This window comes from Pyrus communis, chromosome 9, assembly GCF_963583255.1.
Source record: "Pyrus communis chromosome 9, drPyrComm1.1, whole genome shotgun sequence".
NCBI classification, from domain to species: Eukaryota; Viridiplantae; Streptophyta; class Magnoliopsida; order Rosales; family Rosaceae; genus Pyrus; species Pyrus communis.
This window is the reverse complement of record NC_084811.1, coordinates 11,109,634-11,128,354: the sequence shown is the minus strand read 5'-3', so window position 1 is coordinate 11,128,354 and position 18,721 is coordinate 11,109,634. Positions and strand designations below refer to the sequence as shown.

The 18,721-nt window shown below is 37.6% G+C and overlaps 1 protein-coding gene across 1 annotated transcript; it reads right to left on the bottom strand.

The window, feature by feature from the left end:
* Window positions 1-1,539: 1,539 nt before the first annotated feature.
* Window positions 1,540-11,959, bottom strand: LOC137744037 (histidine--tRNA ligase, chloroplastic/mitochondrial-like). The gene is made up of 10 exons (XM_068483900.1): window positions 11,543-11,959; window positions 11,290-11,378; window positions 10,998-11,127; window positions 10,726-10,818; window positions 10,361-10,435; window positions 9,545-9,662; window positions 3,102-3,244; window positions 2,294-2,422; window positions 1,931-2,094; window positions 1,540-1,833 (listed from the first exon to the last, which is right to left on the bottom strand). Exons 1-10 carry the CDS (start codon window positions 11,933-11,935, stop codon window positions 1,695-1,697), a joined length of 1,473 nt encoding a protein of 490 aa, XP_068340001.1. The 5' UTR covers window positions 11,936-11,959; the 3' UTR covers window positions 1,540-1,694.
* Window positions 11,960-18,721: the final 6,762 nt, after the last annotated feature.

Here is an 18,721-nt window from a genome sequence, read left to right as displayed (position 1 = left end):
TGTTTCCTATTCGACTACCTTAAAATTTACTTATAAAAAACCCAAATGCTAAATAGCAATAGCAGCGTCACTTATATTACTTGGATTGTAAGATTGTAAACATATTCAGCACTCCTTAACAGATGATAATATGCTGCACAAATAATTTACTGTTTCACCTTATATACTGCAACAGCAAGTGCATGAAGCACTCAACCCTTTAAATGGACAATGGGGATGGATAGGGCGAACCACGGTGGAAGATATGGATCATACACTCAGTGCTAGCCTACGCGTTTGGAGATTTGTCTTTGTAAGGAACTTAGCAGTAAGCAAATGGTCTGACCTAATAATTTTGCTGCCTGCAGTAACCTTTTCTAGATCTAAACTTACAAATTCCTCCCACATTCCAGACCAAAAAATAAAATAAAATTCCTCCCACACTTTCCCTATCCCTCAAATCTCTTTACGCAAATGACCAAAAGAGGCCATTCTCTGTGGAATGAGAATTTTGAAATTGCTCTAAATCAGTTAATAAATACCTCCGAGCTAAAAAAAATAAATGTACATAGAAACCGACTTTCAGAAAGGAAAAGATCACAGTACCTTCATGATTCGGCAGAGCATTAGTCTGGAAGAGACTTCAAGTCATCTGCACTGTTCTTCGTCAGAAAGACACTGGGTCACATTCTTCTTCAACTCGGAGCAACCATTACCATTCTCAACACAATCTGCACTCTCAAGGTGGCAGACATTCTTTCACATAAATCAAATTTCTCTAAATTTTCTTGTATTTCAAAAATTTGAATTTAGAGGAAAGCACATTGTGTGACGCAGGTCACTTCATTTCTGGATATCATTCAAAAATGTCACATCATTCCATCAAACCAAAGCAGCATTCATGAAATTCTATCTAGAGGCCACTGAGAAGCTTGTAAAGACCAAGAAGCATAAACTTAAAGACATAGCATCAAAGAAACCAGTCTCGAATAGGTGAAAGGTACCTTAATTTTTCACAAAGGTAAAATGCAAACCAAAAGGCAACAAACGAAAACTATTGCTACACCAATCACAGCATCCTACCAAAACATTACAGCAAAAGAAGGGGCTAATAAGATCTTATATAAATACACAGAAGACAAGATTACCTCATTTCCGTTCAAAACAGTTACAAATGCAATATCTGTTTGTCAAAATATCACATATCTGCACTCATTAACCATCAAAAAGGGTTTCAATCAGCAGACACAGCACTGCTAAAGGATTAACTATTGCTACGAGTCTTGTCTGAGATCTTCTCTCTTCTATTTTCATATAATGAACCATTATTGCCTCCAGTTATTATGCTTGTCATCTTAAAACAGGATACCATGTCTTGGAGCCAACAAATGAAATGTTTATGCAGCACTGTACTATCTACAACCTACTATTCTGAACAGATCATTTGTTCGTACTGAATATAAGAATATGCTAATTGCATTAATTTCTTAGTATTTGTTCAAAGAAACGTGACAAATGTTACAGAACAATTAAATTAATGGATAGAACAATTGAAAAATGATTACACAAGCTTTATCGCAATCAACTAGACAATCAGTTATTTCCATTAACATTCTGACCAAAAAATTGTGTAAGTACATAAGTACAATAATAAACTGAACCTACCTCTAAAGATAAAAAATAAACACTACAACCTCCAAATAATCAAATTCTTATCACTCTAGTTCATCAAGTTTGATCTCACGTTGTTCGCCGGAAGAAAGGACTTTCACACTCACCATACCCCTTTGCCACTCCGAATCTCCCACCAATATCAGCCTGTTAGCATTTATTCTTGATGCACGCTTGAATACCCTGCCATAGAAAAAATCAAACCATTGAATGATAAAATATTATAAATACAGTGATTGGTATGGAAATCTACAAGCACCTATAAGAGGGCAGGAAATACCATTTAAGCGGTTTGTTCTCCAAGACTAAATCAACACTTTGACCTTTTCCCCTGAGTATGGTGGCAACTGTTGCAGCTGCTCCTTGGAGTCCAGGATCAAGAGGACACACAATGTTCTCTACTTGCAGGCTGAGTTCCGGCAGAAGACCCTTCTCCTTAAGCAACTATAATCCACACACAAAAATATCAAACAAAACAAAAATGAGATGAGAAATAAAAAAAATGACGCCAAGAATGAAGAATTTTTTTCATATTGGGAGCATTATCCAATACATACACCATTTTAAAGTAGTTTAAGGAAAAAAAACCTCTTCATAAAGCATAGGATATATATAAGTATATATTACATAAGTTTTGACTTACTTCCACTATAACAGCATCACCAAACCCAAATCCACAAGCAGAAATGTCATCACCACCAAAAGTAGAAAGCAAGTGGTCATATCGCCCACCACCACAAATGGCTCGTAACTTTCCTCCTCTATCAAAACCCTGAAAATAAAATTGATCTGTCAGGGACTGTCTTCATTAATGACGAAGTAGAAACAACTTTATATACATACAAGGGAGATCTAATCATTGTAATTGAGTAATCATGCATAGACATAATCAGTTTGCCATTTGGCTGCTTATTTTTTCTGTCATCATCACAAAAGTTTGTTCTTACGCATAGGCAGAATACGGAAGACTTTCCAGTATGTTCTACATCTGAAATGGGACAAGTTTTCACATGACAGCACATGTCCCACGTCAGTTGGATCATAAGTAAAGACAGTATCGCAAACAACTTTTCACTTACAGCCAACGGAACTCCCAAATATTCTCGTGTAGTATTTAACAAATGCTACAAACTTTATCTCACAGGTCAGTTAAATGCATTTCACTGCTGTAAAATTTATAATTGTATAAACTCGCAGTATGATAACGTCCACAAACTACATCCTCACCGCAGACTGATGCCTAAAATAGATGTGCAGTACAATATATGATCCCCAGGACATTATTCACACACGAAAAGGTAATACTACACTATAAAGGAATATCATCAGTTACCAGGAGCAATAAACAACTAAAGAAAATGGAAAAGATGGTAGAACTCAACTCATTCTACGAGCATGACTAATATCTGCAATGTCAATTGTGGGAGGGAAAACAACATGGAAATCCTAACCTCAAAGACAATACCAGTGTAGTAGGCAAGGCCACGAACAATAGAAGCATCAAACTGAATCCATTCAGAGTAACCAAATTTGTCAGCAAGAGAGAATAGTTGTTTCAGATCAGCAACTGCTTCCCCAGCTTCTCCAAGTATCTCTACGTAAGAAAAACATGGAACGCATATTAATAATTGTCCCATCTACTACCAAAAAGTATTTAACTTTTTTTTTCTTTTTTTGTTTCTGGTCACACAATAAATAGTGTTGGGTTTTTTCCAGCCTATGATAAGGTTGTCCTAAGTCTAAGGAATTATAGTCTTAGAGGATTAAATTGTTTTCCCAATTGGAGTTAGTTTCTCAATTGGAGAAGGATTCATAACTAGATTCCAATTAGGATTAGTAATCCTTATTGAAGAAAACCTTTATTATGTCTATAACTAGATTCCAATTAGGATTAGTAATCCTTATTGAAGAAAACCTTTATTATGTCTATATAAAGGGACTATTGTACTAGTTTTGAGAAGGGAGCAAAACAATAAATTGTATACCACTTAAGGGATTAGAGTGAGAGAATATTGTAAAAAGTGTGTGAGAGAAAATAAAAGAGATAGTGTATTTCTTGTTCTTGTTCTTTCAGGTTTTTCGTCAATTTCTAGTTCTAGAGATTTGGCAAGATTTTTGGTTGTACTCATTATTGATATAGTGAAAGATTGTTGTTGTTGTCCTGTGGACATAGGCACATTGCCGAACCACGTAAATTCTTGGTGTTATTTATCTTGGTTATTTGTTTTCGATTTCCAGAGTTTGTTCTATTTTTCCCATTCTTAAACACGATATTCTCAACAAATAGAACCTTGGAAGCTCCACTCACAAACGATTGCCAAAAATAACTTCCCCAACAGCTTTTTGAAATAGTTATACAGTTCGATTTATTGTGGCCATAGTTCATATTTGTTAGGATTCTGGCTTGTCAAATATGTCCTAATTGGTTTAGGAAAATTAGAGGTATACCGATTCTTGTCCTAGAGGGATTAGGAAAGAATTTCAGTTTTCTTCATTCAATTTAGGTTTGTATTTCTAGAAGTCTATTTGGATTTGGATAAGTGTAATTTCCTAGTCCACGTAGAAATAGGAATTTAATTAGCCTTGGGACATGTAAGCCGACCCTATGCCTATAAATAGGGTGCGGCAAGGCTTAATTTTTAGAGAGAAAACAGCCAGAGACAGCCGAGAGTTTTGAGATTAGTTATAGGGTTTGCAAAAGCTCTGTAATCTCTATTATTAATCAAAGGAGCAGTGATTTCTAGAGAAATCACAACTGGACGTAGGCAAAAGTTATGCCAAACCAGTATAATTCTTGAATGTTTCTAAGTTTTTCTATATTTGAAAGTTTAGTCTATTGCCATTGGTTACATTAAGGAACAAGTTCTAGTGGGCGTGTTTTTCAACAATTGGTATCAAAGCCAAGTATTTTGTTACTTTCATGGATGATTTTTCTAGGAAGGTTTGGGTTTTATTTCATGAAGCAGAAATCCGAGGTTTTTGCAAAGTTCAAGGAATGGAAAACATAAACCGAGAATCAAACTGGAAGAAAGATCAAGTACCTGAGAAGTGACAATGGAGGTGAATATACAGGTAATGAGTTCACCGATTACTGCAAGCAGGAAGGCATCATAAGGCACTTCACAGTAAAGAAGAATCCCCAACAAAATGGAGCTGCTGAGAAGATGAACCGAACTCTCATGGAGAGAGAGGAGCATGTGATTTCATGCAGGATTGCCTGATAGTTTTTGGGTAGAGGCTGTTAATCATGCAAGTTATTTGATTAACAAGTCACCATCTACAGTTCTCGGTTTTAAGAGTGCAGAAAAGGTGTGGTCTGAGAAGCCGGTGGACTATTCCAAGCTCAGGGTGTTCGGCTATAGTGCTCATGCACATATTCCAAGTGATGAAAGATCCAAGCTCAAACCGAAGTCTACACATTGCATATTCTTAGGTTTTGAGAAAGGAGTTAAGGGTTTCAAGCTTTGGGATTTCAACAACAGGAAAAAGGTTGTCAGTCGAGATGTTGTCTTTGATGAGACAACCATGCCTCTGAATAAAGTCTAGAGCAGTAGGGAGAAGACGGACGATGCTGAAATTGAAGCAACAAAGATTCCATTAATCAGTTCAAATGAAGAAGCTCAAGTGGAGCAAATCGAGCAAGAGGCCGAATCTGATGGTTTTGAGGAAGAAGAAGAGCATCTGCATTGTTCACCAGTTAGGAATCAAGTGGACCAAGAAACAGGACATATTGAAGGCACTCCAATCCGCCAAACATCCCAAAGAGTTCAAACTCCAACCAACAAACCACCTGCAATCCAGAGATGCATAGCACTGGACAAACCTAATCGGAACAAGAAGAAACTTGACAGATTTGGGTTTGACCAAGACAAAGTTAATTATGCTATTAACATTAGTCAAGGAGATCCGACTACTTATCGAGAAGCCATAGCAAGTGATGTGAGATAGTTGGATAAGTGCTATGACAAAAGAAATGGAGTCTCTTTACAAGAACTTTGTTTGGGAGTTGGTTCCTAAGCCCAAAGACAAAAAGCTAGTTGGATGCAAGTGGGTATTTAAGAAAAAGGAAGGACTACATGAACAAGATGTCGTGAGATTCAAAGCGAGGCTCGTGGCCAAGGGGTACTCACAAAAGGAAGGGGTGGATTATGATGAGATCTTTTCACCTGTAGTCAAGCATACTTCTATCAGATTGCTTTTAGCAATGGCAGCTCAGCATGACATGGAAATTGAGTAGATGGATGTGAAGACAGCGTTTCTTCATGGGGATCTAGAGGAGACGATTTTCATGGCTCAACCATAAGGGTTTGTTGAATATGGGAAAGAGAACCTAGTATGTCAGCTAAGGAAGTCCCTGTATGGCCTGAAACAGTCTCCAAGACAATGGTACAAGAGGTTTGATTCATTCATGCTAAAAATCAATTTTAGAAGATGTTTATATGATTGTTACGTGTACTATCATGTGTTCCAATATGGGATGATCATATTGCTATTGCTATATGTGGATGACATGCTAATTGCTTGTCAAGACAAGTTTAGAATTCAAGACTTGAAAAAGATGTTGAGCGAGGAGTTCGACATGAATGATCTAGGTGCTGCACAAAAGATCCTTGGCATGGAAATTTAGAGAGATATGACCGCTGGAAGGATCTGGATATCACAAGCCAAGTATATTCAGAAGGCTCTTGAGAATTTCAACATGCAAGAAGCAAAGGTAGTTTCAACTCCTTTGGCGGCTCACTTCAAGTTAAGTGGGTAACTTGAAGTGATGTTTGTATGATTGTTACGTGTACTATCATGTGTTCCAAGATGGGATGATCATATTGTTATTGCTATATGTGGATGACATGCTAATTGCTTGTCAAGACAAGTTTAGAATTCAAGACTTGAAAAAGATGCTGAGCGAGGAGTTCGACATGAATGATGTAGGTGCTGCATAGAAGATCCTTGGCATGGAAAATTAGAGAGATAGGACCGCTGGAAGGATCTGGATATCACAAGCCAAGTATATTCAGAAGGCTCTTGAGAATTTCAACATGCAAGAAGCAAAGGTAGTTTCAACTCCTTTGGCGGCTCACTTCAAGTTAAGTGGGTAATAGTGTCCTAAGTCCAAGGAAGAGCAACAAGTAATGAAGAAGTTGCCTTATGCTAATGTCGTGGGCTGCCTCATGCATGCAATGGTATGCACACATCCCGACATAGCTCAAGTAATCAGTGTCGTTTCCAGATCCATGGCAAATCCAGGAAAGCAACATTGGGATGCAGTCAAGCGGATTTGGAGTTATTTGAATGGTTCTTGGCTACAAAGGATTATGTTTGAGAGGCAAAAGGAAAGTGCAAGGGTGTTAGGATATGTGGATGCCAATTATGCAGGGGACTTGGACAAGAGAAGGTCAACTTCTGGTTATGTGTTTACATGCGCAGGAGGACCAATCAGTTGGAGGGCACTACTGCAACCAATTACAGCTTTGTCGACCACAGAGGCAGAGTATATAGAATTGGCCGAAGCTGGAAAGGAAGCGATTTGGCTTAGTGGCTTGGTAAGTCAAATGGGAATCACTCAAGATTGTGTGAAGCTTAAGTGTGATAGTCAAAGTGCCATTCACTTGGCAAAGAATCAATTTTTTTTCTGGAAGATAAAAAGCACATTGAAGCAAGGTATCACGGAATCAAAGATTGGGTGGAGTCTAAGGAAATTTGGATTGAAAAGATTCATATGGATGACAATGCCGCAGATTTCCTTACAAAGATAGTGCCGACCAAGAAGTTCAAGCATTGCTTGAACTTGATCAATCTCGTTGATTGATTAAAGTGGAGCACCTCCTCACTTGAGATGCAATGACGCAAGAAGAAGATTGCCAAGGTAAAGCTCTTGAAGATTTCCAAAGCTGCTTTAATAAGGTTCAAAGATACTCTGGGGTGCAACGATCAAGACTTGGTTTGACTCACCAAGGTGGAGATTATTAGGATTTTGGCTCATCAAATATGTCCTAATTGGTTTAGGATTGTTTTAGGAAAATTAGAGGTATATCGATTCTTGTCCTAGAGGGATTAGGAAATCATTTCAGTTTTCTTCATTCAATTTAGTTTTGGATTTCTATTAGTCTATATGGATTTGATAAATGTAATTTCGTAGTCCACTTAGAAATAGGAATTCAATCAGCCTTGGGACATGTAAGCCGACCCTATGCCTATAAATAGGCGGCAAGGCTTAATTTTTAGAGAGAAAACAGCCAGAGACAGCCGAGAGTTTTGAGATTAGTTCTGTTTGCAAAAGTTCTGTAATCTCTATTATTAATCAAAGGAGCGGTGATTTCTCTACCTAGAGAAATCACAACTGAACGTAGGCAAAAGTTCTGCCGAACGTATAATTCTTGTGTTCCTAAGTTTTTCTATATTTGCTAGTTTAGTCTATTGCCGTTAGTTACATTAAAAAACAAGGTCTAGCGGGCGTGTTTTTCAACAATATTAAATTAAATTTGAACCCACCGCCTCTCACTACCCCTTGCCACTTTCAAGTCTCAACATTCTTTCTCGTCTCTGTATTCTATGGGTAACTGCTAACTCTTGATTTCATCATCACCATTCCCCAATAATTGTTTATTTATCTCTCCGTTCATTTCTTACAGAGGTACACCTTGAATAATTTCCTTTTTGTCATCTATTGGTGTTTATCCACCTGTACTTAAGATTCAAAAGCTTTGCAAAGTCTTTATCATTTTCAATATCTATGGTACTATGCATTATCTTGTCACCTTCACTAATGTTCCTTGTGTTAGGATTTTCGCTCGTCAAGTTTGTTTAGGATTGTATTAGGGAAATTAAAGGTGTACCGATTCTTCTCCTGAAAGGACTAGGAAAGAATCAAAGTTTACTTGTACAATTAGATTAGGAATCCTAGAAGTCTAATTGGAATAGGTAAGAAAGTGTACCTTCCTATTCCATATAGAATAGGAAACTTAATCAGAAATAGGCATGTAAATCACACCTTATACATATATATAGGGTGCGGCAAGGCTAGGGAAAGTGTGAGAAAAGGCCAGAGACAGTCGAGAGGGATAAAGGGTGATTAGTTCTAGGGTTTTGCAAAAGTACTGTAACTTTATTATCAATCAAAGAAGTCGGGTTTCTCTACCCAGGGAAATGACAACTGCACATAGGCAAAAGTTATGCCGAACCAATATAGGTATTCTCTAATTTGCTAACTTTATTCTATTACTGTACACATCAAAGAGAAAAAAATCCAGAGAGAGTAGGTTATAACACCTTGACCATATAGAGTTCTTGTATTAAGACACATTTAAACTGGAGAAAGAAGTTTCGAGCTGCTAAAGCTAGCAATTACCATTTTAACAAACAAACATCTCACTTGCTAGTGAAATAAAATCATTTGTACTAAAGTCCACTGATCCTAAGGAAAGAACTGATTAATCATTTCGGAATGCCTCATGTAACGTTCATCGCTGTGAAAAAAAACCAACCACCATATAGAACAGCATAAATTTGCAGAACTTTATTTTGATTATTTCAAAACAAGTACTACTTACCAAAGGTTCTCACCATAAAGTCTAATAATCTACTCTCAAACTTACAAGTGATGTCATTTTAAAGACGTACTACACAAAAGTAATCTTTAATCAATTGGAAAACTGCCTTTATGGAGCATGAAAGCCTTTGATCTACAGTGGGGTGAGCCGTGTAGGAAACCAAAATATCTAATACCCTCTTACAAGTACATATAAGCAAACAGCTGGATATGATTTGTGCATGACGATCAGGGAAACATACGATACATTTTCACGTCTTGGAGAGGGGGAAAGACGATTAATTTTTACCTTTTATAGCCAAAAACTTATATTTAAATACTTTCTGAATCAGTATTGATAAGACCAACCTTCCAGCTTTGTCAATGACTTTATGGAAAGAACTTGCAATAACTGTTCAATAGCCTCTTCAGATACACCAGCAGATTTCAACTCATTTTTAATATCATCCACTGGAATCTTCTCTATCTGTTTACAATTCAAATCCAGAAAGGATTAGAAACTTTTGACAAAAAAACTATATCTTTTTGTTAGTGTATATAGATACACTAGACATAAGAAAATGGAGAAAATATTGAACAAAACAAATAGGGGTGTGCTATCCACACACCCCTTTTTACTTCTCACACACTCCTTGTTAATTTATGTCCGTTGATCTTCTTCAATTCATCCGATTTGATGGTTGAAAACTAAAAAGGTGTGGGAGAAGCAAAAAAAGGGTGTGCGGATATCACACCCCAAAAAATATCGTATTCATTTTACTATCAGACTAAGAGCACGACTAGAATCTAGATACCATATGCATACAAAGTTCAGGGACTCCAACCATAACAGGCACATGTAGATACATATATATATGCAAATACAAAAGAAAATATAAAAGCAGAACATCAAACTACAACTATTGCATGTTAAATGATCTTAAATAAATTAACATGAACTAGCAACCAACATACTTTACAGTAAATTATTACCAAAAATTTGAAGAAAGAACAACTTTACAAAATATAAAAAATTACCTAATTTCTTTTCTCAAGAATATATAATCAAACAAAAATAGAATGTCATAATGGCTTTCACATCAAAATTATTTGAAAAGAATAATATGGTAGAAAACAAGAACATAATTAGCTGCAACCCAAAACTTGCAACCTTTCAAAATTTACCTTGTCTATGATGATGCAAACTTTGCCAAATAAAGCTTCGGGTATGGAATAACGCCTCAATACTTCTTGTAAAACCTGTAAGTAGAAAAGTCAGGCTAGTAGTCATAATTTAAAATAAATAATTATATACACCAAAATGACTTGAAAACTGATTTCAATGGCACAAACAGTAGGAAAGCTTTTCTAAACTAATTTGGGATGTATTGGTTTCTTTTTCGATAGGCAACTTGAAAATCATTTGGCCATACAATGCCTCTGGAGACAGAAATCCCAGAGTCAGACAAACAATATTAGAACGACAAAAATTTGATGAAGACCTGTGAATCTAATAGTCTAAGTTCCGGCAAGAAAAAAACCACCCACACCTTACGGCTAGAAACCTTGAATCCAACATCTGATGCTGTAATTCCTACTCGCTTGAAGAAAGTGACAATTGAAGAAATAAGTTCTGCTTCAGCCTAGCACATGAAGAGAAACAAAACAAGTAAAACCTGAGCTTGCCAGGGAATTGTATATAACATAATTAAACAAATACAACAATGTGACGTACATTATGAGATTTCAATCAATGCAAGAGTGTGAGGCATCACAAAATATTCATAATCATATAACCAATCCAGCAGAATCAGCTCCATACCGTAACCTCAGGTACACCAATAACATCCATATTCCACTGGTAATGCTCCCGACGCCGCCCCCTTGTCATCCTCTCATACCGCCAACACTGCCCAATGGCAAACCATTTCAACGGAAGGGATAGAGATTTTCTGGACAGAAAAAAAACACGAGGATCAAAATTTCCAGCTTCCACACCTGGATATAAAAAAAATCGAAGAGTAAATAATAAATATATAGATACACATTATACACTTATACAACCCAGTCTAAATAGCAAAGTAACATGCTCAGCAGAATCAGAATCTCAGTACCCTTTCTGTATCACCAGCCTTGCCAAAGAAGGAGTGAGCTCCGGCCTCAGCGCAACGCGACGATTTCCCCGATCTTCGAAGCAATACAGCTGCACAAATGTAGGTATATGAATATATGCATACATAAATACATAAATACATACATACATACATACATACATATATACATACAGATACATATATGTATGTATGTCAGTATTCAATTCAAATTCAAGCAATGCAAGTAAAACAAATGCTGAAAAAGTCAGCATACCTGTTCTCGAATCTCCTCCCCTGCCTTTCTGATAAACAGAGCCTCCGTCTCGAGAACCGGATAGTCGACCTCTTCGAAGCCGAACAGCCGCGAGACCTCTCGGAAATTGTAGAAGAGCCAGTTGCGGAGGCGCATATCTTCGGGCGGGAAGTCCCTGGTGCCCTTGGGAGGGTTAACATCGATCTTCTGGAGGTCGTCGGTGGCCGGGGCCGGAGATGGAGCCCCGGCGCGACCACCGCCGCTGGCATTGGGGATGAGAGCAGAAGTGGTGGGGGAGAGAGAAGAGAGGGGTTTGGGGTTTGAAGAAATGGGGAGTTTGGGGAGGGGGAGTCGAAGAGCGCGAGTGAAGGGCTTGTGGAAGATAAGGAGGGAAGACGAGACAGCAGAGAGCATGGCGATGGTGGTGAGCGCTCGATTGTCTTTCTGGTTACCGGGGTTTTTGGTTATTTTTATAAAACCGCAGAGAGTTGAAAGGTAAAGAGGACGTGGGCTAGACGTTAGACCAACGTATGGATTTGGCGGGGGCCCAAATTCAATGGTGAAGGCCCATAAGGTATTAGTAGCATACTAGACAAGCCATTATTTTTCAGAAAAGACTTCGATCGTTAAGGATCAAGGACGAACTCCTCTTTAAGATACTTTGTGTTCAATTCAAGAAAATTCATGTTGAGATTGGAATAATTTGATGAAAGTATTGCAGGTTTATAAACCAACCATGAACATCACCTGTTAATCTTTGGAAGAAACATTTTAGGACAATGTCTAAATTTACGATTAAGTCTAATATTTCAAAAGGAAAATGTCACTTATTAGGACTATCTCAATGAATGATATACATCCAAATAGTGAGTCCATGGACAATGGATCGATGGAAGAAGTAATCTAAAGATGTTAGATTATAGAGACCTTCTTCACATAACTATAATGTCCAAAAGGATTGTCAGAGGGACGTTGACAATACGAATAGACCAGTACGTACTATGTCTGCGTCAATTGGAAGGATGGAAACTCTCAAGCCATTTGTGTAGGGACAGGAAGACAAGTATGTAGGTGCTTGTTAAGGAAATGAATCCACTCAACACAATCAAACAAGAGTACTTGCATAGAGGTCTACTCACATGTCAAGCAAGTAACTCTGCTGGTTGGGATAATGTAAGTCGTCCTTTGACCTGAGACATCATAATTGTCTAGTGGTTAGGTACTTGATCTTTGATGGTGTCAAAGGCATTTCATTTGAGTGTGTCCCAATATTCTTGGGATTAAGCTTCCTGATCATGTAGACATGTGAATATTCAACAAGGAATCTATAATCCTCAATATGAGAGAAAGAATACTCTAAGATATGATTGGAAAATATTCGGCCAAAATAGCGAGCGTAATGATGGAAGATATTTCTATATGACTCAATTGAATCCTATAATATAGTATAATCACATAGGGTTTTAAGATAAAGTAATCATGCCCTAGTAATGTGATTGAGAGTATTGATTTAGAAAATGATCGAGTTACATTGTAATTCCAACTGAATAGGTTCTCCAACCAAATTCTACATTAGCTTGGGTAACCATGATATATGGTTCGATGTTGATCATGGCTTGTGGATCCTTCTAGATGATTAAATAAGTAGTCATAAAAAAAAAGAACGAGAATTAAAAATTTTAATTCACTAAGTGATTGTATAAGTATCAATAAATTGGATTAATATCAATCACTTCACTGCCTCTCTAATTACAACCTAAAACGATTGTACACAGATACACTCGTGTGGTAAGATAACTAAAGGATGATGGAATTAATTAAGTTTTATGATTAATTAAAAAGTCTAAATAGATCATAGAAGCAATGAAAGATTATTTTAGGCTTAAAGAAAAGTCCAGGTTCTCTTAAGCCCATTTGGCCCAAACCCATTGAGCTTATATTCAAGCATGAGATGGCTTGAAATGAGAAAAACCCAATCCAAGCCAAACACTTAGTGAGGCCAGTCATAAGGTGAAGAAAGAAAAAAAGGAAAGAGGGGGGGGGGGGGGGGGAGAGAGTCAATTAGTTCACTTACTTCTCTTACCTTTATAAGGGGGGTTTAGTGAAAAAGTTTCATTAGGGTTTTTGTGAGTCTTTCTTGCCTCAAAGAGAAAACAAACTCTCTCTTTCCTCTCACACAAAACCGGCCACCTTAGAGAGAAATAGCTAATCATCTCTTCTCTCTTTGGTCATCCACTCATCCATCTCATAACACTTGTGGGTGTAGATCTTTAGAGGTCTCCAACACTTGGAGGCTCAAGGAGAACCAAAGTACTAAATCCTCAAGGTGGAGAAAGCAAGGAGGTAGGCAAGGCTCAAGGAGTCTTGAAGGTGGTCCATCCTTGGTCTAGAATCGAGACTAAGATGTATACCACTAATCCTTCACTTAGTTCTTCAATAAGTTTCTTAGATGCATCTTATATGAACCTATGCTTCTTGAAGGGGATTTACATGACTATAGCTAAGATAATATGTGATAACATGCTTCCGTTGCTAATGTATATAAATTTAGAATTCTATATGCATACTAATCACTAGATATACTATAGAAATCTCAATATTTCACTTCATCACCTACATTAGATTACTACTCATATAGCTAGTTGGTATTGTTGGAGTTAGTTCTATGTACAACTTTTGCTAAGTTGAACTGTTGAGTCAGCACTTATTTGTTACTCATTATATCTATGTATAAATACCCACTTGATGTACAATTCTAATTCATTCACTAAAAGATTCAGTTTTTCTATTTTCATCACCGTTTATGTTATAAAGGAAATTTTTTTCTAAATACATATAATCTCGCTTTACACTCAACTTAAACTTTAAATATGAATCGTCTTTTTTACACTATTGTATAATTACCACCAAGTATTAATTGAAATCAACAATAAAATTAAAATTTATCAGTCAAAACACACTCAATAATCAAACTCTTACCGTCAAACACTTATTTGGCTCAAACCCTCAAACACTTATTAAGTTCTTTTTTATGGATGGATGATGATTTTGACGTTCTAAATCCTCCAACTAAGGTATGAATCGAGTTATTCAAGTTTTATTTTTTTTTTTTTTGTTTCAGAGTTCGAGTGACGATCAAGTGGGCTGCTTAATCTTCTCGTTACATATCCTTGAATTTCTTGCACCTCATGTTGCTCATAAAAGCATCAAAAGTGGGCAAAAAGAGTGTTATCAAGCTTTTCCAACTTGGTAATCACAGAAACTCTAAATGATAAATTAATTCTCACTATATCTTATTAATTTTGATTTCTATTAAATTATGAAGAATTGAAAGGAAAGAAGACTAACTTATTGGAAGGAAAGAATGTCGTCAGCAGGAGAGAATGTCAGACGAGAGAACATATACTTTGATTTTGGGTTCATTTTTTGAATGGGTTTAAAGATAAATTTACATATTGAATGAGATTTTTATGGTAGTTTAGATAGTAATTAGATTTTTTTTCCTTTTTGAACAATGATATTATCTACACTAGGGAAGGGGTGGGCTTAGCTAGGGCTGGAAAAAAAATTCCCGAAAATCTCAAATCATACCGAAAAAATCTTGAAACCAAACCGAAAAAATCCCAAGACGAAAATCTTGAAAATTTTGGTACACATCCCGAACCGATCCCGAACCATTCGATATGGGAATCGGTTTCACCATTTGACTCGTTTGGTGATCCTGAACTGAACCAAAGTTAGAATATATTCTATATATTGGGTTTCAACCCTTATCTCACACTCTATCTCTCATTCAACACTCGAAGCAGCCACTAAGCCACATCTCTCTCTCAACTCTCGAACCTGTTAGTCTTTCACTCTGAGCTTGAAACTCTCCACCCACCCAATCGAGTCTCAACCTTCCCTCTGTCTATCTATCTTGACCTTCACTCAATCACTCTTCACTTATTTACTCTGTGTGTGTGCGCGCGCGCAGAGATTGTGTGAATTGCTTTCATACCAAATTAAAGTCAACAATTGGTGTGCACTGTGTAGATTTGGAACAAGCAAAGTAATTAAGCAAGGTTGCAACTTGCAAGTGCAAGCTATTTTTAATTGAATTGTGAAAATATTTTGGGAATCCCGATCCATCCTTAAATACCGAAAACATTTCGAGCATTCCGAAAATTGGAAATACCGAAATTTCAGTTAGGGATTGGTCTTCAAATTCTCATCCTGAAATTTTTCGGTTTGGGATTTGGGATTTCATTTTCAGTTTGGGATCCCATACCAAAACACCCCTAGACTTAGCCTCACAATGGGCTAGCAACAATGTGACTCAAATTCACCTTTAGCGAGAATCGAACTTAAGAACTCTCAATTACAAGTGAAGATGAATATACTAGACCGTAGTAGTTTAAAGAGATATTAATAGTTTAAATTAAAAATAAGATGGGTGTAGAGAGTGCTTGATGTAAAGTAACACTTTGTTTGGATAATGAAATTTAATATTATTAAGAAATTTTAAAATGACAGAAATTAAAATGACGGAATTTAATTTCCTATAATTTGTGAATTTTCATTTTTAGCTAACCTAAAAGAACAATGAAATTTTCAATACGGAATTTGTTATTTTTAAACTCTTACTCATATAAAAATTCTCTTATCTGTGAAAGCTTTCTTTCATCTGTGAGATTTTTCTCTCCTATGTGAGAGCCCATTGATTTAACCTCCTTCCTGTGCGCCTTTTTCTCCCCATTGATATTCCATCTCCTCAACTAGGTCCAGGAGAATATGTTCATAGTTATTGTGAAGGATGAAGGGATGGCAAACCAGATTACTGATCAAGTTCCGTAGCGTGTTATGAACCAAAACTTCTCCATTAAAAGGTGGCCCAACGACCTATCCTTGGAAGAAATTAAATTGGACCTTATTCCCTTTTGGATCCAGATGAAATAGCTCCCCCTGAACCTTACCACGGAGGCTAACGATAGACGATTGGCAAAAGAGGTTAGCGAGTTTATTGAGTTACAGGATCTGGACCATGCCAAAGGTTTCCTAACAGCTTGAATCTTAGTTGATACAAATCAACCTCTGGTCACTGGGTGTTGACTTCAAAGATCGGGGGATATCGAATCTTGGATTGAATTCCACTACGAACACCTTCAAGATTTTTGCTATCGATACGGGCGAATCGGGCACCTCAACAATCAATGTTTTTTTCCCTCGTGTCGTGGTGGTAATGCAAGCTATGGTTATTGGACTAGGACAAAGAAACCTAGGGATATCCAGGAGAGGAGCAACCCTAAAATGACACCGTTCGGCTAACGTTGGCAAACAAGAACAACTCAAGAACACCGGCGTGATCCTCGTCGAGAATAAATGCCCAAGGGCCCTTGCTCGAGAGTGTGGGAAGAAGCGGTAGGGCTCTGGCCTCTGATAAAGATATTTGGGGAAGCGATGAGGCTCTTAGTACGAGGTATTATAATCCTAGAACCTTATTTGTTGGTGGTGGTAGCAGAAGGGATCAGAACTTGGTGGGGCTTTTCCTTCTGGCATTTGAATAATACCTGGAAGACTTACTTAGGGTTATCTAGCCCATACTCAAAAGCCCAAAATGAGTATCATTCAGAAATTAGGTGATTTGACTTCTCAAGACAAACCATCGATATTTGTGAGGCCCAACGGGGTTGAAATTCCATTCCCAAGTGGAATTCCTGATATGATCCCAACTAGTGATTCGTGCCCCCACGAGCACAATAGTAAGGCCTGTAGTGATAAACAAGAGTTATGCACCATCTCAACCTAATATCTATGAGGAGACAAGTTCTGTTGGTGGAGGAAATCAAAGTCACTTCACGATTGTCCCTGAATGAGCAATGGTCGGAGGTGGAAAAGGTTCTTCTAGCGAATGAAGATAATCTCCAGGATGTCCTCATAACTGAAGATGATAATATATGGCATTACTTGGATGAGATTGCTAAAGTGGAAAGTGATAAGATAAAGGCACGAAGAACGGGAAAGAAATCCAGGGGTGGTGGCAGCTGGCCCTGAAACAGTCGTAAAATCGCCATGATTTACCTCATATGGAATTGTCGTGGTCACTGGTCAGTTGTGATAGTTCGAGCTCTTCATGGGCTCATTAGGAAAGATAGACCCTTTGTGATTTTTCTCTCGGAAATAAGAATGAAAAGTAACATATTAGGAGTCTGAAGAAGAATGAGATACAGCCACGGTTGTGACGTTCCTCCTGTTGGGGCGGCGGGTGGTCTGTGTCTCTAGTGGAATGATCCTACTGAAGTTCAGGTTCTTTTATCAACAAAAAATTTAATCCATACGAGAATTCGAGGTGGTTCTAATGCTGAGTGGTGTCAAGCATCCTCGGTCTATGGGAATCCATACCGTGCTGAAAAAGAGGGTGTCGAGGGTTCTCAACCTTCTGCTGACCCCTGGTTTTGTGGTGGGGATTTGAATGAATTTCTCTAGGATCACGAAAATTCTGGTGGTAGAGACTGTTCTCCAAACCGTCCTCGTTTCCTTCAGGATTTCATGTCTAGGATGGAGTTCTTTGACCTTGATTTCCGTGGGCCCTGGTTTACTTGGTGTGGTACTCGTAACAACCGTCTTGTTCATGAATGACTTAATCGTGGCTTGGTGAATGGGAGTTGGCAAGAAAAATAGCCAACACATCTGTCATCCATGGTACTGTTCGTGTGTCTGACCACTACCTGATTATTATAAACTGCGAGCCGAGGTCAGTCAAAAGGAAGAAATTATTTTATTTAGGTTTGAACTTTTTTGGCCTGATGAGGAAGCATGTAGGGAGATTATATAGAGATGTTAAAGCATCCAATTGTGGGGATGGCGCTTGACAATTGGCAGAGGAAGCTTAATTCATGCAGAGGGAAATTAATACAATGGAGCAAGATTAAATTTAAAGAATGATGGAGATTGACGCGTTGGTTGAAAAGTTAGGCCACCTTCAAGACAATTGGGAGGACAATGGTGATCAAATCAAAACCATCACGAGGCAAATTGATAGGATAGAAGATTGAAAAGAAAAAAAATTATGGCATCAGCATTCTTGCATCAAATGGTTGCAGGGTGGGGACTCAAATTCTAAGTTCCTTCATCAAACAGTTATTGAGCGGCATCGTTTGCAATTATTCCTACAGGTAGTTAATGATCACTTTACCAAGCTTTTTACTTCTTGTGGCCACT

Excerpts from the sequence above, each read along its gene's own strand:
- LOC137744037 (XM_068483900.1), bottom strand. The coding sequence starts at position 11,935 with ATGCTCTCTGCTGTCTCGTCTTCCCTCCTTATCTTCCACAAGCCCTTC. Across the intron at positions 11,379-11,542 it reads GGGAGGAGATTCGAGAACAG|CTGTATTGCTTCGAAGATCG; the intron begins GTATGCTGACTT and ends ACATTTGTGCAG. Across the intron at positions 9,663-10,360 it reads TTTGCATCATCATAGACAAG|ATAGAGAAGATTCCAGTGGA; the intron begins GTAAATTTTGAA and ends AATTGTAAACAG.